Below are 24,209 nucleotides of genomic sequence, written 5' to 3' on the forward strand. Positions count from 1 at the left end.
AGGGTTAGGGAGTAACCTAACCCTAACCCCCTACCCTAACCCCACCAGTGTCGAGCTCTCTGGGGGTTAGGTTTAGGGTTAGGGAGTAACCTAACCCCCAGAGAGCTCGACACTGGTGGGGTTAGGGTTAGGTTACTCCCTAACCCTAACCCTAACCCCTGGAGTGTCGAGCTCTCTGGGGGTTAGGGTTAGGGTTAGGGTTAGGTTACTCCCTAACCCTAACCCTAACCCCTGGAGTGTCGAGCTCTCTGGGGGTTAGGGTTAGGGTTAGGGAGTAACCTAACCCTAACCCCTGGAGTGTCGAGCTCTCTGGGGGTTCTTACGTTTGTCTTTCAGGACACTGAAGAAGCTGTTTGCTGGCAGCTGGCTACAGGATCACCTTCAGAACCGAACGCTGTGGTTCAGGGGTATTTAGAAAAGTTCTGGGACTCAAATGTCCAACCAAATGATAAATTATGACCCTGAAAACTGCTTCTCTGGCCTATGAATCATCTGACTGTGTTGAGAGATCCTACCCGGACTCTCCGCCGGCACATTTTTCCTTTCCTGTCAAACGAGTTGGAGAAGCCATCGGAAAGCTTGACCCAGCCGTCCTCTGCCACTCTGGGCGTCTTATTAAAAGCTAACGTCAGCTCCTTCTGCACAGTGTTTGGCTGCCGCCTCACATTTTTTGGAACGCTGCTCTGAAAAACACGACTCGAGGGGAGAAAATGGAGATCGGTGGTGCGGCTGCCAGAATTAACAACGTCTAATGAGAGACGTTGTTTCCACGCTGAGGTCAGCTGGAGAAGAAACGTTGGACTGCGTTTGTCAGTCATATGTCGAACATCTGCGTCTTTTTAACTTGACACCTGAGTCAGATTCAGAGAAACACACTTTCTTAGGCATCATTTAGCTCCTTCATCAGAGCCCGTTGGTGATGGAGGGGCTCCAGCATTCTCTGCTGGGGACAGGTCAGGACTGCAGGCAGCAGGGCGGGGGGGGGGGGTTGTTTCTCTGCTGGGGACAGGTCAGGACTGCAGGCAGCAGTGCGGGGGGGTGGTTGTTTCTCTGCTGGGGACAGGTCAGGACTGCAGGCAGCAGTGCGGGGGGGGGGTTGTTTCTCTGCTGGGGACAGGTCAGGACTGCTGGCAGCAGTGCGGGGGGGGGGGTTGTTTCTCTGCTGGGGACAGGTCAGGACTGCAGGCAGCAGTGCGGGGGGGTGGTTGTTTCTCTGCTGGGGACAGGTCAGGACTGCAGGCAGCAGTGCGGGGGGGGGTTGTTTCTCTGCTGGGGACAGGTCAGGACTGCAGGCAGCAGTGCGGGGGGGTGGTTGTTTCTCTGCTGGGGACAGGTCAGGACTGCAGGCAGCAGTGCGGGGGGGGGGGTTGTTTCTCTGCTGGGGACAGGTCAGGACTGCAGGCAGCAGTGCGGGGGGGTGGTTGTTTCTCTGCTGGGGACAGGTCAGGACTGCAGGCAGCAGTGCGGGGGGGTGGGTTGTTTCTCTGCTGGGGACAGGTCAGGACTGCAGGCAGCAGTGCGGGGGGGTGGTTGTTTCTCTGCTGGGGACAGGTCAGGACTGCAGGCAGCAGTACGGGGGGGCGGTTGTTTCTCTGCTGGGGACAGGTCAGGACCTCAGGCAGCAGTGCGGGGGGGCGGTTGTTTCTCTGCTGGGGACAGGTCAGGACTGCAGGCAGCAGTGCGGGGGGGGGGGTTGTTTCTCTGCTGGGGACAGGTCAGGACCTCAGGCAGCAGTGCGGGGGGGTGGTTGTTTCTCTGCTGGGGACAGGTCAGGACCTCAGGCAGCAGTGCGGGGGGGTGGTTGTTTCTCTGCTGGGGACAGGTCAGGACTGCAGGCAGCAGTGCGGGGGGGTGGTTGTTTCTCTGCTGGGGACAGGTCAGGACTGCAGGCAGCAGGGCGGGGGGGGGGTTGTTTCTCTGCTGGGGACAGGTCAGGACTGCAGGCAGCAGTGCGGGGGGGGTGGTTGTTTCTCTGCTGGGGACAGGTCAGGACTGCAGGCAGCAGTGCGGGGGGGTGGTTGTTTCTCTGCTGGGGACAGGTCAGGACTGCAGGCAGCAGGGCGGGGGGGGGGTTGTTTCTCTGCTGGGGACAGGTCAGGACTGCAGGCAGCAGTGCGGGGGGGTGGTTGTTTCTCTGCTGGGGACAGGTCAGGACTGCAGGCAGCAGTGCGGGGGGGTGGTTGTTTCTCTGCTGGGGACAGGTCAGGACTGCAGGCAGCAGTGCGGGGGGGTGGTTGTTTCTCTGCTGGGGACAGGTCAGGACTGCAGGCAGCCAGTCCAGCACCCGTACCTCTTCTTCCTCAGCCAGGCCTTTGGAAGGTGGCAGAATGTGGTTTTCCATGGTCTGCTTGAACAATGCTGGGACGTCCCAGGAAAAGATGTGGCCTTGAAGGCAGCATATGTTGCTGTAAAATCTCAGTGAGCTTTTCTGCATTAATGCTGCCGTCACAGAAGTGGAAATGAGCTTTGCCCCCTGATCCAACCCCATACCATCACAGAGCCTGGCTGCAGGGACTGGCTGCTGACAGCAGGCTGGATGCTGCTTTTGCTCTTTGCTCAGAGGTCACGGGGTCCAGCTTAGGCTTGCTCCCTCGTCCTTTACACTGAAACTCCTCCAGGTTCCCTGAATGCTTTAATGATATTCTGCTCTGTAGAGGCAGAAATATGCAGATCCCTTCCAGTCTTTCTCTGAGGAACATGGTTTTAAACACAAACTGGAGCTCCTCTGAACATCTCTGCTGCTCACAGACTGTCATGGCGGCTGCTTCAGGACCAGAGCAGGTCCCAGTCAGCTGTTTGAATAGTAGTTTCTCCTCCTTCCTGCTGGTAAAGCATGTTTCTTCTGATCTCCTTCAGGTTTTACACCATCCGCTACAGAGAGAGGAACAGGAAGTGGATCTACCAGACATGCCCAACCAGCGACACGGTCGTTGATAATCTGAAGCCCAACACTCCCTACGAGTTCGGCGTCCGCTCCAACAAGGACGATCGCAGCGGGATGTGGAGCAAACTGGTCTTCCACAACACCAACATGGGCAGTAAGTCCCGGCCAAAGGCAGACTTTTCTCCTCAAAGCCACCTGCTGAAACCAGCTCTTAACAAGCTGCTCCTTCCTCTGTTTCACAGATAAAAACACACAGAAAGCGTACAAGCTGCCTAACCCCCTCACAAAGCCCATGGTACGTATGCTGCTGCAGTCTGACGCTTCCTGTCCAGCAGCAGCTGTGAAACAAAGCAGGAAATGTCCAACTTTGTCCTGACGTGTCATGAGGAAACTTTAGATTAAACCTTTAGTGGATCGCCAACGGGAACATATTCTGACACGTTTGGCCTCTCTGGCTTTCCGTAGCTCCAGCTTTGTGCCGTGGCGTGTTAAACGGTCTCACTTGTATTTGGTGTGGTGTGTAAAGGCAAACTGACCCAGAGTCAGTACATCACGGGTCCCTGTGGTGTGTAAAGGCAAACTGACCCAGAGTCAGTACATCACGGGTCCCTGTGGTGTGTAAAGGCAAACTGACCCAGAGTCAGTACATCACGGGTCCCTGTGATGTGTAAAGGCAAACTGACCCAGAGTCAGTACATCACGGGTCCCTGTGGTGTGTAAAGGCAAACTGACCCAGAGTCAGTACATCACGGGTCCCTGTGATGTGTAAAGGCAAACTGACCCAGAGTCAGTACATCACGGGTCCCTGTGGTGTGTAAAGGCAAACTGACCCAGAGTCAGTACATCACGGGTCCCTGTGGTGTGTAAAGGCAAACTGACCCAGAGTCAGTACATCACGGGTCCCTGTGGTGTGTAAAGGCAAACTGACCCAGAGTCAGTACATCACGGGTCCCTGTGATGTGTAAAGGCAAACTGACCCAGAGTCAGTACATCACGGGTCCCTGTGGTGTGTAAAGGCAAACTGACCCAGAGTCAGTACATCACGGGTCCCTGTGGTGTGTAAAGGCAAACTGACCCAGAGTCAGTACATCACGGGTCCCTGTGGTGTGTAAAGGCAAACTGACCCAGAGTCAGTACATCACGGGTCCCTGTGGTGTGTAAAGGCAAACTGACCCAGAGTCAGTACATCACGGGTCCCTGTGGTGTGTAAAGGCAAACTGACCCAGAGTCAGTACATCACGGGTCCCTGTGGTGTGTAAAGGCAAACTGACCCAGAGTCAGTACATCACGGGTCCCTGTGATGTGTAAAGGCAAACTGACCCAGAGTCAGTACATCACGGGTCCCTGTGGTGTGTAAAGGCAAACTGACCCAGAGTCAGTACATCACGGGTCCCTGTGGTGTGTAAAGGCAAACTGACCCAGAGTCAGTACATCACGGGTCCCTGTGGTGTGTAAAGGCAAACTGACCCAGAGTCAGTACATCACGGGTCCCTGTGGTGTGTAAAGGCAAACTGACCCAGAGTCAGTACATCACGGGTCCCTGTGATGTGTAAAGGCAAACTGACCCAGAGTCAGTACATCACGGGTCCCTGTGATGTGTAAAGGCAAACTGACCCAGAGTCAGCACATCACGGGTCCCTGTGGTGTGTAAAGGCAAACTGACCCAGAGTCAGTACATCACGGGTCCCTGTGATGTGTAAAGGCAAACTGACCCAGAGTCAGTACATCACGGGTCCCTGTGATGTGTAAAGGCAAACTGACCCAGAGTCAGCACATCACGGGTCCCTGTAGTGTGTAAAGGCAAACTGACCCAGAGTCAGTACATCACGGGTCCCTGTGGTGTGTAAAGGCAAACTGACCCAGAGTCAGTACATCACGGGTCCCTGTGATGTGTAAAGGCAAACTGACCCAGAGTCAGTACATCACGGGTCCCTGTGATGTGTAAAGGCAAACTGACCCAGAGTCAGTACATCACGGGTCCCTGTGATGTGTAAAGGCAAACTGACCCAGAGTCAGTACATCACGGGTCCCTGTGATGTGTAAAGGCAAACTGACCCAGAGTCAGTACATCACGGGTCCCTGTGGTGTGTAAAGGCAAACTGACCCAGAGTCAGTACATCACGGGTCCCTGTGGTGTGTAAAGGCAAACTGACCCAGAGTCAGTACATCACGGGTCCCTGTGATGTGTAAAGGCAAACTGACCCAGAGTCAGTACATCACGGGTCCCTGTGGTGTGTAAAGGCAAACTGACCCAGAGTCAGTACATCACGGGTCCCTGTGGTGTGTAAAGGCAAACTGACCCAGAGTCAGTACATCACGGGTCCCTGTGGTGTGTAAAGGCAAACTGACCCAGAGTCAGTACATCACGGGTCCCTGTGGTGTGTAAAGGCAAACTGACCCAGAGTCAGTACATCACGGGTCCCTGTGATGTGTAAAGGCAAACTGACCCAGAGTCAGTACATCACGGGTCCCTGTGGTGTGTAAAGGCAAACTGACCCAGAGTCAGTACATCACGGGTCCCTGTGGTGTGTAAAGGCAAACTGACCCAGAGTCAGTACATCACGGGTCCCTGTGGTGTGTAAAGGCAAACTGACCCAGAGTCAGTACATCACGGGTCCCTGTGGTGTGTAAAGGCAAACTGACCCAGAGTCAGTACATCACGGGTCCCTGTGGTGTGTAAAGGCAAACTGACCCAGAGTCAGTACATCACGGGTCCCTGTGATGTGTAAAGGCAAACTGACCCAGAGTCAGTACATCACGGGTCCCTGTGGTGTGTAAAGGCAAACTGACCCAGAGTCAGTACATCACGGGTCCCTGTGGTGTGTAAAGGCAAACTGACCCAGAGTCAGTACATCACGGGTCCCTGTGATGTGTAAAGGCAAACTGACCCAGAGTCAGTACATCACGGGTCCCTGTGATGTGTAAAGGCAAACTGACCCAGAGTCAGTACATCACGGGTCCCTGTGGTGTGTAAAGGCAAACTGACCCAGAGTCAGTACATCACGGGTCCCTGTGATGTGTAAAGGCAAACTGACCCAGAGTCAGTACATCACGGGTCCCTGTGGTGTGTAAAGGCAAACTGACCCAGAGTCAGCACATCACGGGTCCCTGTGGTGTGTAAAGGCAAACTGACCCAGAGTCAGTACATCACGGGTCCCTGTGGTGTGTAAAGGCAAACTGACCCAGAGTCAGTACATCACGGGTCCCTGTGGTGTGTAAAGGAAAACTGACCCAGAGTCAGTACGACACTGCATCATTTGGTCTCATTATTTACACGGTTTTATATTTTACTTTTTAGTTATTTGGACTTTTATCTATATTCTGTTTTTTTTTATCTTAAATGTCCCTTTTTTCTCCATCTTTAACCTGACAAAAGTTTGCTTTATTTCATTGTTTTTACAGAAACCTCCCGCCTTCTTCCCTCCTCGTCCTGGTGAGATTTTCTTTCTTATAATCTTAAAAACTGAGTCTTATGAGTCTTTCTAAGAGTGTTTTAGCTGCCTTATAAAAGCAGTGGAACATGTTCACACGACACCGATCCTCAACAGTCATGGCTCTACGAGTGTCTTTGGGAGATAGCTTTAGAGGGGATTAATAACTTTTTGAATTGTTTGCAGCTCTGCACAATAGCACCAGGCCTCAACTCCACGCTGTGCTCAAAAATCCCAGTTTCCCCGGATCACCGCGCACCTCTTTCGGTGACTATCTCCTCTTTTTCCATTTTTCCCTGATGTCATGCTTTCACTTTTTCCACTCAGGGCTGCAGAGATGTTTTGTTGGACCTCAAAAGCTTCCTGGGAGGGTTCGACTGATGGAAAACAGCCTCCAAAATGACTGGGATTCATATAAAAAGCCATTTCATTCTTTGCAAACTGCAACAGTCCAATCCTGCTCCCCCTTGGCTTCAGCCCTCCATTTTCCTCACTTTTCTTTCAGGGATCAACAGCAGTGCTTACCCAGCCCCGGCTGAAGGCTAGATGAACACTGCTCCATGATCCTCTGTACGATGCAGGGATCGGGCCAAAGTGGAGTTTAGCTAAAAGGACAAAACTGAATTTTAAAAGGTTGAATCAGTCGAACCTGAGCTCTGGTTGCTTTTTTCAAGCAGTTTTTTCCACTGTAGCCACTTGTTTGTCAACTCTTCTTCCTGTTAAAAGGCAGCCTACTGTTCCCCACAGCGTACCCAGAGAGCCAGCAGGAAACCGTCCCTCTGCCCGGCTCCACTGAGCCCAAACCACCCCTCGAGCCGCTTGGTAACCAGACAGATCTTTTGTTCTTTAACCGCCAGCTTCATTCATTCATGCATCTTCAGCCTCTGAGGGGGTGGCGTCGGGGCATGCGGCTGCGGTGGTCAGCTGCATGCTAGCATGTACCGAGCCCAGTCAGAAAGTCGATGCTTGGAGGTGATGGAGGGCACGCGTAAGTTGGCTCGGCCCCGCCCACCCTGAACGCAGCCGGTTTTATCTGGTCCCGAAGCCGCCACCATGCTTCAGCCGTTCTTCTTCGACTCTTTCATTTCTTTCTTTTCTGTCTTTCCACAACTTTGAGGAAACTAATCTGAAACAGCTGAATTCTGCTTCCAGTAAATGATCCTGCAGCACGTCAGAAAGAGTTAGAACCTCACTTTTGGCCTCGGTTCTGCTGATGCTACTGAGGTTACTCTGATGTAGCCGCCTTCAGGAACCTCTTGGCCAACTGAGAATTAGTTAAGTTCTGTTTAGGAACAAAGCTCTAACCATTTTGGAACTGGTTCCACTCTGGTTCAGTGGCTCTGGATCTGTTGCTTGGACAGTTGTTTGTGCACGCTCTCAGAAATGAATCCTCCGTGTTCACAAGCTGCAACATGCCTGTAGGAGCAGAGTAGGGCCATATTTGACCAGATCTGGGGTTATTGGGTCCACAGGAGCAAAGATGGCAGGAAGTTTGAGTTCAGGCTCGAAGAGAAAGTTCTTGATGATCCGAATCTTTACTGCACAGAGACAGATATGTGTGATCAGGTGTGCCCCCTGCTGGAATCCTTCGGTAACAGGCCTGGTACAGAGTGAACATTTAGCCCCATGACACACCAAGGAGTGAACATGTGATGAGATAGCATGAATATTCCTGCTCTTAGAGGAGCTTTGAGTCCTCAGAGAGGGGACACCCTGCTCCGATGGCATCTGGTAGTTTCCACCATCATGGAACCACCAATGAGAACAGCCTGGACTGAGAGTGCCGTCTTTGTAGGGAGGCAGAACCAGAACCAGAACCAGCAGAGGTTCCTGAGAGGAACACAGAGGTTCAGAAGGAGCTTCTTGGCTGAGTTTAAACAGCTGCTGTAGACCCAGAAGTCTCTCTGTTGGCAGCATCAGTGACTGGGTCTGATTCAGGCGTCCATGGGCAGCCAGTGGAGGTCCGTTAGGGGAGGAGGGTCATGTGACCTGTTTGGTTGATGCTCCGCCAGGTTCTGGACCATCTGTAGAGGTTCACAGACGAGATGAGAGGTAACCATGGTCTGTAGCAGGAGCACTTTATCCTGATAAATCATTGTTTTTATGATAAACCTCAGAATTCCTCCAGTATCTGTGGAATTTAAATCGGGTGCAACAGACGTTTACTAACTGAAGAAGAGCCAATGATTGTTCAGAAAAGGGTGGAAGACAGTTACTCCTCTGCTCTATCTTCTTCCTGCCCTGTCCTCTGTCTGTCCACCTGTCCTCAGACACCTCCATCAGACTGCATGACAGGACTGCATGAGATCCAGTTCAGACGCAGACGTGGTTGGACTTTCCTTCTGGGGAAAGACAACACAAGTCGTTCTGCATAATCCTCCTCAAGTACACCGTCTTCCAAGCTGTCTGTATCCCTGTGAGGTACTCGATTATTGGGACCCAAACCTTTGGACTCCAAATTTGACCTTTTTAAAAGACATCAGCTCTCCTCGTGCCAGTGTTGGACTGGGAAAAGGCATCAGAAGAGTGTGTGTCTGGAGATGATGATATTTAGATAATTGGCTTCTTGACTCAAATGGCTGAGGTTCCCATGATCACAGTACCTCTCTGCTCTCTGCCCCAGAAAAAGGAAGCAGCGTTAGAAATGACAGCACCCAGCCGGCGGACCCTCCAACTCCTGCCCGCCCCAAACTCCTGCCAACCACCACCCCTCACACCATCATCACTGCCTCCCCCCTCACTAAATTACCTTCCAATGGCGCCTCACTTCATGGGCAGACCACTAAGGCACCGTCGAGTGCACCTGAGAAGCCTCATAATGCTGCGGGTAATTTCCACCTCCAACTTTTTGGTTTCTTTGTTCTGACGACATGTTGGTCGGAAAAGAACAGGAGAGTCATTGACTCCTATTCTCTGAAATGTGCTTTCCTTTACATTTAAGCCATGCAAACACGTGTAATAAATGTCTCTGGTTTGAATTTGACAGGAAATGGACCGTCTCTAAAACTCAAAAAGTGACTTTTGCAGTGTTCAACCTTCTTTTTCCCACACAGCTGTCATCAAAGCGCAGGACGGCTCATCGCTGCTGAGATCAGCTTTGGCCAATGAGAGGGCCAAAACTAACCCCTGGGGTAATAATGACCTCACAACATGCTTCCTGTGTCTTGCAATCAGAGGCGGCCTTGCTCTGTCTGTCTGCTCTTTCTGTCCAGCTTCCTGTTCAACCTTTTTGTTCACAGGTGTGGCTGCACCTCTAAACATCTCATCCAGCGTCTGCATGCAGCGCCCAATCTTCCAGTCATGGCTGCGTTTTCAGAACTCAGCAGCAGTTTCAGTGACTGTGGTTTCCAAAGATTGTGAGCGCTTAGAGACTCATCCTGATGCCATCATTTGTCCACTGACTCCATGAATTAAACCTCCGATGTCACAGTCCATCACTAACGTCGCTGCTCAGCGCTGCTGCCGGCTCGCTGCTGCCGGCTCGCTGCTGCCGGCTCGCTTGTCTGCCAGTGTAGATAAAGAGCACATCATACTGTAACGCAGGCCCTGCAACTGTTTTTGATCTTTTAGGTCAAGGCAGCAAAAGAAATCTGAGCCCGTCGCTGCCTTTGCAGCCCTACGGCCCAGGAGCTTCCGTGGTGGCCGGATCCGTGAGGCCCGTGTCCAGAAAGCCCCTCTTTCCCTTCTCTAATGGCCCCAGACAGCCTCACCCTTCCTCTAGATCCAGTAACTCCTCCCCATCCTCTAGGATACTCGGGGGTAATCCTCCTCCCACCTTATAGCTTTCTAACTCAATCCTCTGCATGTTGGAGAGGGTTGTTCTCTCAGAATATGACTAAGGATGGAACCACCCAACAGGCTATTGGCACACATTTTCAGAATTGATTTTGGTCTTCCAGCTGCAGCTTCTCATGTCCAGAACAGTAAAAGTTGGAGTGGTGACATCAGCTAAGGTTTGACGGTCTCTCTTTGACCGGACTTCTGAATGTGTTGTGATGGTGCTTCATTCTCAGCACCGTCACGGTTTACTGACTCCTGTGCTGTTACTCTTCCTACTGTTGGCTGCTAAATGATCCCCTCCATTGAACAACCAAACAAGTCCACCCAAAGCTTCTGAAATACCTTATTGATTCATTGCTGTGAGGTTATTTATGTTCACGTTCATGGTGAGGGAAACTACAAAGATCGATGATAGTTTGTCATCATTTAGTCTGTAACCGGCACGATATTTAGTGATTTCAAATTGACGGTTGCTATATGAGACACAAGAGATGGATCTGACTGACAAACCATAGGACCATGAGTTCCCTCCAATGGGCTCCAACCAAAGGAGTAAATCAATCTTGGTAGGTTCAATCAGTCTGATCTCCTTTTGTCTGTGAGTTGCTGCTTATTTGGTAAACTTCTCTTTGGAAAGATGAGGAGCGGTGCCCACTTCAGTGAAAACTGTCGTTTGCAGCTGGGTGTTTTCATCAATGTTATCGGCATTGACTTCCTGTGACTTCAGCAGCTTTTTAGATGCTGTACTGGCTGCCAATGAACCCCATTGCTCTCAAAAGCCAGATGTTGGCAGCTGTTATTGTGTTTTTGCCCAAAGTAAAGAAGGCTATAGTTCAAACCTTTATTTGGCCTGATCTTGAGTACTTGCCCAACCAAGTACTTTCAATGCATTTCAAGGCTGATGTGACCTGTGTGGCGTGTTGACGAGCGAATGCTGTGGACCCCCTCAGAAACTGTCAGCATGCAGCAGTTCCCTGTTTGTAGGAAATTAAAGGAGAGTTATGAGCTGAGACGTAGGGCTCATCGGTACGCAGTGAGTTGGACCCTGAATGCGTTTATCTGGTAAATCTAAAGAATGTATCTACACACAATGATGGGATAAAGTGAGTCCAGGTACCTGCTGCCAGAACAAGCAAAACATGAGCTCACAGAGCTTTTAAAATGATATTTAAGAGGCCAGTGGAGGGTCTCAGATGTGTTTCTGAAAAGAACTCATGTTTTCTTTAGCTGCAGTTTGTCGTGCTGAAACATTTCAAACAGAAAACACAGGTTAGGGTTTTAAACTGGGCTAGTGAACGAAAACGTTTGTGATCAGTTCACGTTTTACACTCATTTTCAGCTGAATGCACTCTTGACGGGTTTGGTTTGATTGGAATAAAATCTGCTGCCCTGGGTGGGGTGGGCCTCGGTCTGCTCCCAGGTTAAATCTGGTGCCGTGGGTGGGGTGGGCCTCGGTCTGCTTCCAGGGTAAATCTGGTGCCCTGGGTGGGGTGGGCCTCGGTCTGCTTCCAGGTTAAATCTGGTGCCCTGGGTGGGGTGGGCATCGGTCCGCTTCCAGGGTAAATCTGGTGCCGTGGGTGGGGTGGGCCTCGGTCTGCTTCCAGGTTAAATCTGGTGCCGTGGGTGGGGTGGGCCTTGGTCCGTTTCCAGGGTAAATCTGGTGCCCTGGGTGGGGTGGGCCTCGGTCTGCTTCCAGGTTAAATCTGGTGCCGTGGGTGGGGTGGGCCTCGGTCCGCTTCCAGGTTAAATCTGCTGCCCTGGGTGGGGTGGGCCTCGGTCCGCTTCCAGGTTAAATCTGGTGCCGTGGGTGGGGTGGGCCTCGGTCCGCTTCCAGGGTAAATCTGGTGCCCTGGGTGGGGTGGGCCTCGGTCCGCTTCCAGGGTAAATCTGGTTCCCTGGGTGGGGTGGGCCTCGGTCCGTTTCCAGGTTAAATCTGGTGCCGTGGGTGGGGTGGGCCTCGGTCTGCTTCCAGGTTAAATCTGGTGCCGTGGGTGGGGTGGGCCTCGGTCCGCTTCCAGGTTAAATCTGCTGCCCTGGGTGGGGTGGGCCTCGGTCCGCTTCCAGGGTAAATCTGGTGCCCTGGGTGGGGTGGGCCTCGGTCCGCTTCCAGGGTAAATCTGGTGCCGTGGGTGGGGTGGGCCTCGGTCCGTTTCCAGGTTAAATCTGGTGCCGTGGGTGGGGTGGGCCTCGGTCTGCTTCCAGGTTAAATCTGGTGCCGTGGGTGGGGTGGGCCTCGGTCCGCTTCCAGGTTAAATCTGCTGCCCTGGGTGGGGTGGGCCTCGGTCCGCTTCCAGGTTAAATCTGGTGCCGTGGGTGGGGTGGGCCTCGGTCCGCTTCCAGGGTAAATCTGCTGCCCTGGGTGGGGTGGGCCTCGGTCTGCTTCCAGGTTAAATCTGGTGCCGTGGGTGGGGTGGGCCTCGGTCCGCTTCCAGGTTAAATCTGGTGCCGTGGGTGGGGTGGGCCTCGGTCCGCTTCCAGGTTAAATCTGGTTCCCTGGGTGGGGTGGGCCTCGGTCCGTTTCCAGGTTAAATCTGGTGCCCTGGGTGGGGTGGGCCTCGGTCAGCTTCCAGGGTAAATCTGGTGCCGTGGGTGGGGTGGGCCTCGATCCGTTTCCAGGTTAAATCTGGTGCCCTGGGTGGGGTGGGCCTCGGTCAGCTTCCAGGTTAAATCTGGTGCCCTGGGTAGGGTGGGCCTCGGTCCGTTTCCAGGGTAAATCTGGTGCCGTGGGTGGGGTGGGCCTCGGTCTGCTTCCAGGTTAAATCTGGTGCCGTGGGTGGGGTGGGCCTCGGTCCGCTTCCAGGTTAAATCTGGTGCCGTGGGTGGGGTGGGCCTTGGCCTGCTTCCAGGTTAAATCTGGTGCCCTGGGTAGGGTGGGCCTCGGTCCGCTTCCAGGTTAAATCTGGTGCCGTGGGTGGGGTGGGCCTCGGTCTGTTTTTAGGTTAAATCTGGTGCCGTGGGTGGGGTGGGCCTCGGTCCGCTTCCAGGTTAAATCTGGTGCCGTGGGTGGGGTGGGCCTCGGTCCGCTTCCAGGGTAAATCTGGTGCCGTGGGTGGGGTGGGCCTCGGTCTGTTTTTAGGTTAAATCTGGTGCCGTGGGTGGGGTGGGCCTCGGTCTGCTTCCAAGTTAAATCTGGTGCCGTGGGTGGGGTGGGCCTCGGTCCGTTTCCAGGGTAAATCTGGTGCCGTGGGTGGGGTGGGCCTCGGTCCGCTTCCAAGTTAAATCTGGTGCCGTGGGTGGGGTGGGCCTCGGTCCGTTTCCAGGGTAAATCTGGTGCCGTGGGTGGGGTGGGCCTCGGTCCGTTTCCAGGGTAAATCTGGTGCCGTGGGTGGGGTGGGCCTCGGTCCGCTCCCAGGTTAAATCTGCTGCCGTGGGTGGGGTGGGCCTCGGTCCGCTTCCAAGTTAAATCTGGTGCCGTGGGTGGGGTGGGCCTCGGTCCGTTTCCAGGGTAAATCTGGTGCCGTGGGTGGGGTGGGCCTCGGTCCGTTTCCAGGGTAAATCTGGTGCCGTGGGTGGGGTGGGCCTCGGTCCGTTTCCAGGGTAAATCTGGTGCCGTGGGTGGGGTGGGCCTCGGTCCGTTTCCAGGGTAAATCTGGTGCCGTGGGTGGGGTGGGCCTCGGTCTGCTTCCAGGTTAAATCTGGTGCCCTGGGTGGGGTGGGCCTCGGTCCGTTTCCAGGGTAAATCTGGTGCCGTGGGTGGGGTGGGCCTCGGTCCGTTTCCAGGGTAAATCTGGTGCCGTGGGTGGGGTGGGCCTCGGTCCGTTTCCAGGGTAAATCTGGTGCCGTGGGTGGGGTGGGCCTCGGTCTGCTTCCAGGTTAAATCTGCTGCCCTGGCTGGGGTGGGCCTCGGTCTGCTTCCAGGGTAAATCTGGTGCCCTGGGTGGGGTGGGCCTCCCGGCGTTGGTTTGATCTGAGAAACACACGAAAGGGAACAGCGAAGCGAACAAGACCAGACGTGAATTTTCTGCTCCGGTCAGGATCTAGAAATCAAACCCACCCTCCGGAGGAGGAAAGGGGCTTGGTTGGTTGTTCTTGTGCTGGGTCCAGTTCTCAGAAACAGTTTCTTTCCTTTCATAACACTCAGTTTTCTCCCTACAGTAAATGGACAGCCACACCGGGGCATTTCCCCACCCAAACCGGCCTTGTGGTCCAGACATCGACTGGGTAAAAGTCCTCGATTGTCCTTCTGTGTCTCATCATTAACCCACCAGTCGCTTTCGCAGCATTTCCATCTCCACTGCAGCTCGTGTTGGTGTTTTTGTCCACCTCCATTGTGTTGATTAATACTTTTATGTCCATTAACTCATCCTGCTACCCATCCATTCATCCATCCACCCACTGGTCTGTGTTGCCTTTTTGTCCAACACGTTTGTGCCCTCAAGTCAAGCTTCTGCAAAGTTTCTGTCAGATGGTTCATCAAATAATCAAGTCGAGCTTGATTATTTGGCTAAAAGTCCAGTGATTGTGATCCACCCTCTGCTCTATGTGCTGATGGTGGTTGGTGTTTCACTGTCTGGTTTGGGTTTGTGTTTGATCTGTCTGTCTTAACCATGTAAAACACCTTATTTAGTTTTATTTTCAGCCACCAACCATAAACTCTCCATCCATCCAGTTAGGATACCAGCCTGGTTAATGACCAGTGAACTGGGTTAAACACTAAACTGTCAGATCAGTGGCTGGACACAGCCTGTAACTGCTCTTATCCTTTTTACTGCACCATAACTGTTGGATTATAGACCATTTCCTGGGTGGAAGTCTCGATAAGGGCACGGTTGGTTAAGTACCACCTTGAAAAAAAAGAAACAATCTCTTTTTGCTTATGTATTCAGTCATTATTCAGTGTTATACTAAAATCCATGTAAAAAAATTGCTTCTCACTGTTTTCAGGTCAAATATTTATATGCGATTAAAATGTGATTAATTTTGATTAATTAATTAAAAAGCCTCTAATTAATTAGATTAATTTTTTAATCGAGTCCCGGCCCTAGGAGAGAATCTAAAGATTCTATAGAAACCCTCAGATCAGAGGCAAATATTGGACCTCCAACATCTGAGAGGAGCACAAAGCGTTTCCCTCAGAAGTACAAAACTGTTTGGATGTATGTGGATGAGTTAGGGTTTGTTCAGCCTTAACAGCCTGATTTCAGTTCCAGATTAGCTGAGAACTACATGTGCATGAAACATTGTGTGCATGGTCATCCTCTGCAGCAGGGAAGCTGGTTTTTATGTCATCCATCTTCTTGTTTTTGTCTTTCTTGTGTCATAACATTTGTAGAAACGGGTTGATCAAGCAGCCTGTGGGACTTTGTTCTGAGAGTGTAAAACAGCGGGCTGCTGAAGCAGCCTGTGACACTTTGTCCTGAGAGTGTAAAACAGCGGGCTGCTGAAGCAGCCTGTGGGACTTTGTCCTGAGAGTGTAAAACAGCGGGCTGCTGAAGCAGCCTGTGGGACTTTGTCCTGAGAGTGTAAAACAGCGGGCTGCTGAAGCAGCCTGTGGGACTTTGTCCTGAGAGTGTAAAACAGCGGGCTGCTGAAGCAGCCTGTGGGACTTTGTCCTGAGAGTGTAAAACAGCGAGCTGCTGAAGCAGCCTGTGGGACTTTGTCCTGAGAGTGTAAAACAGCGGGCTGCTGAAGCAGCCTGTGGGACTTTGTCCTGAGAGTGTAAAACAGCGGGCTGCTGAAGCAGCCTGTGGGACTTTGTCCTGAGAGTGTTTAACAGCGGGCTGCTGAAGCAGCCTGTGGGACTTTGTTCTGAGAGTGTAAAACAGCGGGCTGCTGAAGCAGCCTGTGGGACTTTGTCCTGAGAGTGTAAAACAGCGGGCTGCTGAAGCAGCCTGTGGGACTTTGTCCTGAGAGTGTAAAACAGCGGGCTGCTGAAGCAGCCTGTGGGACTTTGTCCTGAGAGTGTAAAACAGCGGGCTGCTGAAGCAGCCTGTGGGACTTTGTCCTGAGAGTGTAAAACAGCGGGCTGCTGAAGCAGCCTGTGGGACTTTGTCCTGAGAGTGTAAAACAGCGGGCTGCTGAAGCAGCCTGTGGGACTTTGTCCTGAGAGTGTAAAACAGCGGGCTGCTGAAGCAGCCTGTGGGACTTTGTCCTGAGAGTGTAAAACAGCGGGCTGCTGAAGCAGCCTGTGGGACTTTGTCCTGAGAGTGTAAAACAGCGGGCTGCTGAAGCAGCCTGTGGGACTTTGTCCTGAGAGTGTAAAACAGCGGGCTGCTGAAGCAGCCTGTGGGACTTTGTCCTGAGAGTGTAAAACAGCGGGCTGCTGAAGCAGCCTGTGGGACTTTGTCCTGAGAGTGTAAAACAGCGGGCTGCTGAAGCAGCCTGTGGGACTTTGTCCTGAGAGTGTAAAACAGCGGGCTGCTGAAGCAGCCTGTGGGACTTTGTCCTGAGAGTGTAAAACAGCGGGCTGCTGAAGCAGCCTGTGGGACTTTGTCCTGAGAGTGTAAAACAGCGGGCTGCTGAAGCAGCCTGTGGGACTTTGTCCTGAGAGTGTAAAACAGCGGGCTGCTGAAGCAGCCTGTGGGACTTTGTCCTGAGAGTGTAAAACAGCGGGCTGCTGAAGCAGCCTGTGGGACTTTGTCCTGAGAGTGTAAAACAGCCGGCTGCTGAAGCAGCCTGTGGGACTTTGTCCTGAGAGTGTAAAACAGCGGGCTGCTGAAGCAGCCTGTGGGACTTTGTCCTGAGAGTGTAAAACAGCGGGCTGCTGAAGCAGCCTGTGGGACTTTGTCCTGAGAGTGTAAAACAGCGGGCTGCTGAAGCAGCCTGCGCCAAACTGTTTGGGCTTCAGTGAAAGGTTGAACAGGTGAACCCAGTTTTAATTGCACTGCCTCTCCTGCTGCAGTCAACAACTCGCTGCTGGAGGACAAGAAGTCTGAATTTCCTGCTGTATTTGGCCGTTCTCGTCCCACTGCGGAGGAAAGACGTTATGGTTGGTAACGGCATGAATCCCGCCTGCCTGCCCTTTGCCCTTGCTGTGCGCTTCAGTTGCTCGGTGCCACCAACACTGCATGGTTTGGTGGTGTTACTCGTCCCGTGACAAACCTCTGAAGGGACCAAGAAGGAAAATACTGGCCGCCAGCTTGAAAGCTTGGGCCAAAGGCTTCAACGCCGCCTGTGGAAAATACTCCTCTCTTGGAAAGTATGCGCTCCCCTGATCGTTACCTTGCTCTACAGAACCTCAGTGTGCAGAGCTTTGCGCTTTGTCTCGCCACAGAAGGAAGAAGCTGCTTCTAATTAGCCTGCGATGAACCGTACATCTGGACCCTCAGTCCTCCTGTCCACATGCTTCAGCCTGTGCTTCTTGCTTCATACGATGAGCTTCAGACCATATTAGCTTCATGTTGCTGCAGAGATGGCGTGTTTAGAGAAGTCTCCCGTGAACCAGGACAGCATGGCGTGCACCAGGCAGTTTCCAGTGGAATGTGGAAAATCGCTGTTTGCTTTTAATTTCAGGATTGTTTGTGTGTGAAAAGAGAAAATCATACCAATATTTATTCCACTTGGTCTTGAACTGTAATCAAGAGGCGCTTCAGATCGTGGGCTGTAATTACTGCACAGTTTCCACGCTACACCGCCTGGTTCCAGGTTATGTTGACAGAGGTCCGAATTCATGCCCAATAACACACAAGAGTTCCTCGAAGCGCAAATAACTCAAGCAAACTGCAGATATTCACGGTGCAACAGGCAGACCATCATATTTCCACAGTACTGATTGAAAGGAATGCAGCTAAAAAGTTGCAGGCTCTATCATCTTTCGTGTTTCTGGTTTTGCATGTATTCCATTTAGTTTTGGAACCAGTTCAATTCCCTGATTGTGAGGAATTTTGGCTTCTGCTTACATGGAGGAGGGGGGGTGGGGTTATAATTGGCTGCAGGTCCTGGGCCTCAGTATGAAAAACACAGGACCTTGTGGAATTACAGGGGATTGTTGATGTTTTCAGCTTCATTTGGCGTCCTTAAACGAGTACAGGGTTCTACCTTAGTGAAAAAGTAGATTTTCCTGGAGATTAGAGAGCACCTGGTTAGAAATCAGATCCAAAATGGCTGTTAAAGCCCAACTTATTGCCCTATTTAGACAGAAAGTGTTCGGAGGCGAAGTTCAGGCCTGATTCTGATCATGTACCACAACACTGTTCCGTATTTATCTGGGTCAAAGTGGGTCATTGATTAAAGGCAAGTTGCAGGCTGTGAATTACACAGCTGGTGGTCAGTTTGAGATGGACTGTTGATGTTTGATTGTTTGTTTCAGGGTCACCTGCTCGTCCCTCCATCAAGAAGACAAACATGGTGGGGAGACTCGGAGAAGCAGGTTAGAGCTCCACAAAGCTTGAGAATGAAGAGCTGTATCTCTCTCTGTTGAATGTCCCGGAGCTGGAATGGTTTCTGTTTGTATGTTCTCCATCAGACAAGCTGAACATCTTTAAGCAAACTGACAAGATGGGCATACTAAAACTCAAAGTTCCAGCAGCAACCACCAAGCCAACCAAACAGGAGCGGCGACAGACCAGAACTGTCGCACCAGTGACCGCCGGTAAGACCCCAGAGCAGCTGAGCATCCTGCAGGCAGCCTTTAGACTGATGAGCTCACTTCCACTGATCCAACAACAGGCAGCGAGCAGCTCTGAGCTGGATCCTGTTCATCAGCTGGGGCTCAAAGTCTCCGGTTACAGCAAACATTAAAGCGCTAATTTGGTTTCCTTTTCCAGCGCCTCGACAGGAAACCTGGGAGGAGTCGAATCTTTTTAAGTCAGAACCCGCCTCCGACATCGACGCCATGGGCAAGAAACGCTACGTTGGTGAGCTGTGATGGACCTTTTGTTCTGTGTTCATGACATCTCTGCATTTAAGCTGAAGCTGACAGCATCCTTCCACAGCTCCTCACGTCGTCTACCAAACTGGCAAAAAGCCTGACGAGCCGTGCTCCATCACCTCCTCCCTCAACTACTTCCCCGAAGACGTACCCGGGGAGACAAATGTGACGTCTCCGCCCAAGAATCCGCCATCCAACCTGACGGTGGTGACGGTGGAAGGATGCCCGTCCTTCATCATCCTGGACTGGGAGAAAAGCGATAACGACACCACCGGTACGAGCAGAACTATGTCTTTAATCCCTGAAAGCAGGGGGCTGTCAGCTGAGGTTCTCCTCATTCCATTGATGCAAAGAATGAATTTACTGGTCAGCCCTCACCCATTGTCACAGCTGTGAGCCGTAGAATGAGGCTGGGCTCAGGTACCTGCTGTTAATTACAGATATGAGAGTCTATCATGTGTTAGTGCACATCCCCAGAAAGCTACAGTATGTGGAGCCGTGGAAGGCAAGGTTATTTGCACAATTCAAAGTGCTTCACAGCCACATAAAATCACAAGATGGCAAAGATAATCATTCCAAAAAAACAATCATTAATTAAATCAATTAAAAGCTCAGAGTGCAGATAGAATACTTTCAGTTGTCATAGGCACAGCTAAATAAACTGTTTTCAGCCTGGATTTAAACAGAGCTGAGGCTGTCTCACATCTTCTGGAAGACTGTTCCAGATTTTAGGAGCATAAAGCTGAAAGGCAGCCTCAGCTTGTTTAGTCCCGACTCTGGGCCCCAGCAGGAGACCCCTCCCTGAGGTTCTCAGAGTCCCAGCTGGTTCATGTGGCTCTAACATGTCAGAGATGTACAGGAGCAGAACTGCTTTAAAGTCTATTCTCTGAGCGACAGGAAGCCAGTGCAGAGACCTGAGCTCTGGACTAATATGGTCGTATTTCCTGGTTCTAGACCTGAGCTCTGGACTAATATGGTCGTATTTCCTGGTTCTAGACCTGAGCTCTGGACTAATATGGTCGTATTTCCTGGTTCTAGACCTGATCTCTGGACTAATATGGTCGTATTTCCTGGTTCTAGACCTGGGATCTGGACTAATATGGTCGTATTTCCTGGTTCTAGACCTGAGATCTGGACTAATATGGTCGTATTTCCTGGTTCTAGACCTGAGCACTGGACTAATATGGTCGTATTTCCTGGTTCTAGACCTGAACTCTGGACTAATATGGTCGTATTTCCTGGTTCTAGACCTGAGCACTGGACTAATATGGTCGTATTTCCTGGTTCTAGACCTGAGCACTGGACTAATATGGTCGTATTTCCTGGTTCTAGACCTGAGCTCTGGACTAATATGGTCGTATTTCCTGGTTCTAGACCTGAGCACTGGACTAATATGGTCGTATTTCCTGGTTCCAGACCTGAGATCTGGACTAATATGGTCGTATTTCCTGGTTCTAGACCTGAGCACCGGACTAATATGGTCGTATTTCCTGGTTCTAGACCTGAGCACTGGACTAATATGGTCATATTTCCTGGTTCTAGACCTGAGCACTGGACTAATATGGTCGTATTTCCTGGTTCTAGACCTGAGATCTGGACTAATATGGTCGTATTTCCTGGTTCTAGACCTGAGCACCGGACTAATATGGTCGTATTTCCTGGTTCTGGTCAGGACTCGAGCAGCAGGGTTCTGGATGTCCTGCAGCTGTCTTTCAGCCCGTTTAGAGCCCAGAGAGCAGCTGTTACAGTCCAACCTGCTGGAGACAAATGCATGGATTAGTCTTTCTGAGTCTGGTTTAGACACTTTTCCTTTGATGTTCTTCAGATGGTAAAAAGCTGCTGATGTTATTGATTTAATGCGGCTGTTAAAGTTCAGGTCTGAGTCCAATATTACCCCCAGATTTCTAACCTGATCATTAGGTTTTAGAGAGAGTCTCAAGGTGACTGATGACATTCTCTCTTTGTTTCTGGAGGCCACAGACAATGATTTCAGTTTTGTCCTGTAGGGCCCAAACCGGATTGAGGGTCATAGGGTCAGAAGAGGTAAGAATGGTAGAAAGCTTTGATGATGAAGCTGAAACGGACTTTAAAGGCCAGCTGGAGGTGCTGAAAGGAGTTTAAGAACATGTTGTTGGTATCAGATTTGGACTCGGACAGGGTCAGCTGTCAGCTGACTCAGGGATGGGATAGATGGGCCTTTTACATGTTCACTGAAGCCTTTTCCTGCTGGTGTCGTTGGTCCAGCTACAGCAGTGATGTGCTGACTCTGTCCACACCGTGTTTAGCTCATCTTGGGAGGGAGAGGGAACTAACCAGCAGGCTCAATGGTGACTGCTATCTCACTGTCATCCTGTCCTCAGAGTATGAAGTCATCTCCACCACGAAAGGGCCCGACGGAGAACAGGTTTCCATCCTGACCACCAACCAGACCCACACTGCCGTGGAGAACCTCAAACCTGAGAGCAGGTAAGCTCAGCTCGGGTAGAACCAGGTGAGTCCAGCATCCGACCACACGGAGAATGCTGCCACCTTTATGCACCAGCTGTGGGTCGCTCTGTTCTCTCACCACTGAGTGAGGAGGAAACCAGTGAAATAACAACTCTGCTGATGCTGTTCTGGTCGGTTGCCAAGGATCAGAGGACACAAGTCCAGATAAATGATTCTCAGTCTTCTCTGACCAGCTTCTTCATATTCAGAACCAAATATAGGTTCTGAAGCAGCAGCACTCAGTGAAAGCTGTCCCAGACTTGTTGTTGATTGTTTCCTCCTCCAAACGTCTCAGAGAGAAACACCACCAACATAAAGAGGTGGAGGCCGTAGCATTCCTCCCTAAACCAAGTGTCACTCTCTGTCTTCCTTAGTTATGAGTTCAAGGTGAAGCCAAAGAATGAGTTGGGCGCAGGACCTCCCAGTGAACCGGTGTCCTTCAGCACAGAGTCAGGTACAGCAGCCTGAATCATCCGAGCTGAGCCTCAGAGCAAAGCAGCTGCCCTGGAGCTCCAGGTTCTCTCAGTCGGTGGTTCAGCCAACAGCTTTCCACCAATCCTCAGGTTCCGCCCAGAACCACGGAAACCTGCTGAATCTGCTTCCACAGCTGAAGTACAGCCATGATTTGACTGCAGTTCCTTCCATTTATCAGCTGGTGATGAATCAGTCTGTCCAGCTGTTGGCTCCGAGGCTCCGAGGCTCCGAGGCTTTGAGGCTCCGAAGCTCCGAAGCTCCGAGGCTCCGAGGCTCCGAGGCTCCGAGGCTCCGAGGCTCCGAGGCTCCGAGGCTCCGAAGCTCCGAGGCTCCGAGGCTCCGAGGCTCCGAGGCTCCGAGGCTCCGAGGCTCCGAGGCTCCGAGGCTCCGAGGCTCCGAGGCTCCGAGGCTCCGGGGCTCCGGGGCTCCGAGGCTCAGCTCCACTTGGTCAGATCCGTGCCTGATGATGCCCAAAGTCGCCTCCTGCGCTCACTCTGTTGTTGTCTCCCTGCAGCGGACCCTCGAGTGAGCGAGAACGTCTCAGGTAAATGAGCGCCGTGCTGCGAGTCACGCTTTAACGCTTTCAGAGCCAACCGTGAGAAACTACCTCTGTGTTCAGGAAAGGACGCCATCTGGACCCAGTTCCCCTTCAAGACCGACTCGTACTCCGACTGTCATGGCAAACAGTACGTGAAGCGGACCTGGTACCGGAAGTTTGTGGGGGTCCAGCTGTGCAACTCGCTGAGATACAAGATCTACCTGAGCGACACTCTCAACGGTGGGTAGAGCTGGCAGAATGGCGGCCGGGACTCTCCGGGTCCCCGGCTGTGGCGCTGATCCAGCTGTGGCGCTGATCCAGCTGTGGCGCTGATCCAGCTGTGGCGCTGATCCGGCTGTGGCTCTGATCCAGCTGTGGCTCTGATCCAGCTGTGGCGCTGATCCAGCTGTCAGGCTGATCCAGCTGTGGCGCTGATCCGGCTGTGGCTCTGATCCAGCTGTGGCTCTGATCCAGCTGTGGCGCTGATCCAGCTGTCAGGCTGATCCAGCTGTGGCTCTGATCCAGCTGTGGCGCTGATCCGGCTGTCAGGCTGATCCAGCTGTGGCGCTGATCCAGCTGTCAGGCTGATCCAGCTGTGGTTCTGATCCAGCTGTCAGGCTGATCCAGCTGTGGCTCTGATCCGGCTGTGGCGCTGATCCGGCTGTCAGGCTGATCCAGCTGTGGTGCTGATCCAGCTGTGGCTCTGATCCAGCTGTGGCTCTGATCCAGCTGTGGCGCTGATCCAGCTGTCAGGCTGATCCAGCTGTGGCGCTGATCCAGCTGTGGCGCTGATCCAGCTGTGGCGCTGATCCAGCTGTGGCGCTGATCCGTCTGCATTCACTTTGCCCTGCAGGTAAATTCTTCAACATTGGAGATCAGAGCGGCTTCGGCGAGGATCACTGTCAGTTTGTGGACTCGTTCCTGGACGGACGGACGGGCCGGCAGCTCAGAGCCGACCAGCTGCCCACCAGAGCAGGTAAACGCCGTGTTCCTGATCATTCTGAGCCGGGTCGCTGGTGCTGAGCAGCCCAAAGATCCCCGTCTGTAAAGTGCAGACAGGTTTGATTATTCCTCAGTAGAAGGACCTCTCACACATGAATGCTTCCAGACTCTCACTAAACATCCACTTTTTAGGTGGAAAAAGCTGTTTCTGAAGAACTGAACCGATTCTGGACACAGAACCGCTGTTTTAGCACCTTCCAGTCCAACCAAAGTCTACTGGGTGGGACTTTCTGTCACAGCATTAAACTGGTTTCAATCATGTTTAAAAGACACAAAGAATCATAAATTCCTGACTATAAGCTGCTTCTTTTTCCCAGGCTTTGTTTATACTGCGGCGGATTTTCCTTTTTTTCATGCTGCCAATAACATTTTGACCAATAAAATGAACGAATAGTTCACAGCGGTCCAATGAAATTCTACGATAAATCAAACACACTTACACTAAATTGCTGTAAATCGGTCAGAAGATGACTTTGATGGTTTTAGTGCGTTTTTTTTAGACTCTTCCTGGTGTTACAGGCACTGTTTGAAGAAAAACTGTTTGCAGCATGTATTTGTTTATGTTTCCGTACATTTTAATTAACAGTTTGAAACAGTGAAACATCTTTCTGTGTAAATGTCTCAGTACAATGTGGACGCCCACGGCTTATAATCCGGTGCAGCCGACACCAGAACAAAAGGGATTTAGAGGGTTATATTCAGTAGGGCTCTATAGTCCAGAATATACTTTGTTTCTACAGGTAATCACACATCCAACTGGACAAGAATGGCACGTGGAGTTCCTCAGGGTTCGACTCTGGGGCC

At 51.9% G+C, this 24,209-nt stretch overlaps 1 protein-coding gene across 9 annotated transcripts in view; it reads left to right on the forward strand.

Moving 5' to 3' along the window:
* The window catches only part of LOC140289440 (target of Nesh-SH3-like), a 36,684-nt gene that overhangs the window by 11,227 nt on the left and 1,248 nt on the right, over nucleotides 1–24,209 (forward strand). Inside the window, exons 4-21 of one of the 9 annotated variants that reach the window (XM_072379265.1) lie at nucleotides 2,857–3,038; nucleotides 3,127–3,179; nucleotides 6,287–6,317; nucleotides 6,502–6,582; nucleotides 7,063–7,137; nucleotides 8,939–9,142; nucleotides 9,369–9,446; nucleotides 9,886–10,074; nucleotides 14,191–14,256; nucleotides 18,344–18,403; nucleotides 18,500–18,625; nucleotides 18,801–18,890; nucleotides 18,969–19,178; nucleotides 21,265–21,370; nucleotides 21,766–21,845; nucleotides 22,380–22,409; nucleotides 22,485–22,643; nucleotides 23,257–23,379. In XM_072379265.1, the coding sequence (XP_072235366.1) occupies nucleotides 2,857–3,038; nucleotides 3,127–3,179; nucleotides 6,287–6,317; nucleotides 6,502–6,582; nucleotides 7,063–7,137; nucleotides 8,939–9,142; nucleotides 9,369–9,446; nucleotides 9,886–10,074; nucleotides 14,191–14,256; nucleotides 18,344–18,403; nucleotides 18,500–18,625; nucleotides 18,801–18,890; nucleotides 18,969–19,178; nucleotides 21,265–21,370; nucleotides 21,766–21,845; nucleotides 22,380–22,409; nucleotides 22,485–22,643; nucleotides 23,257–23,379 (1,943 nt within the window). The remainder of the gene's footprint in view (nucleotides 1–2,856; nucleotides 3,039–3,126; nucleotides 3,180–6,286; nucleotides 6,318–6,501; nucleotides 6,583–7,062; nucleotides 7,138–8,938; nucleotides 9,143–9,368; nucleotides 9,447–9,885; nucleotides 10,075–14,190; nucleotides 14,257–18,343; nucleotides 18,404–18,499; nucleotides 18,626–18,800; nucleotides 18,891–18,968; nucleotides 19,179–21,264; nucleotides 21,371–21,765; nucleotides 21,846–22,379; nucleotides 22,410–22,484; nucleotides 22,644–23,256; nucleotides 23,380–24,209) is intronic. The other 8 variants (XM_072379267.1, XM_072379266.1, XM_072379268.1 and 5 more) reach the window with 8 other exon arrangements.

Source organism: Leuresthes tenuis, unplaced genomic scaffold (genome assembly GCF_036924035.1).
Source record: "Leuresthes tenuis unplaced genomic scaffold, fLeuTen1.0.hap1 SCAF_1, whole genome shotgun sequence".
NCBI lineage: Eukaryota > Metazoa > Chordata > Actinopteri > Atheriniformes > Atherinopsidae > Leuresthes > Leuresthes tenuis.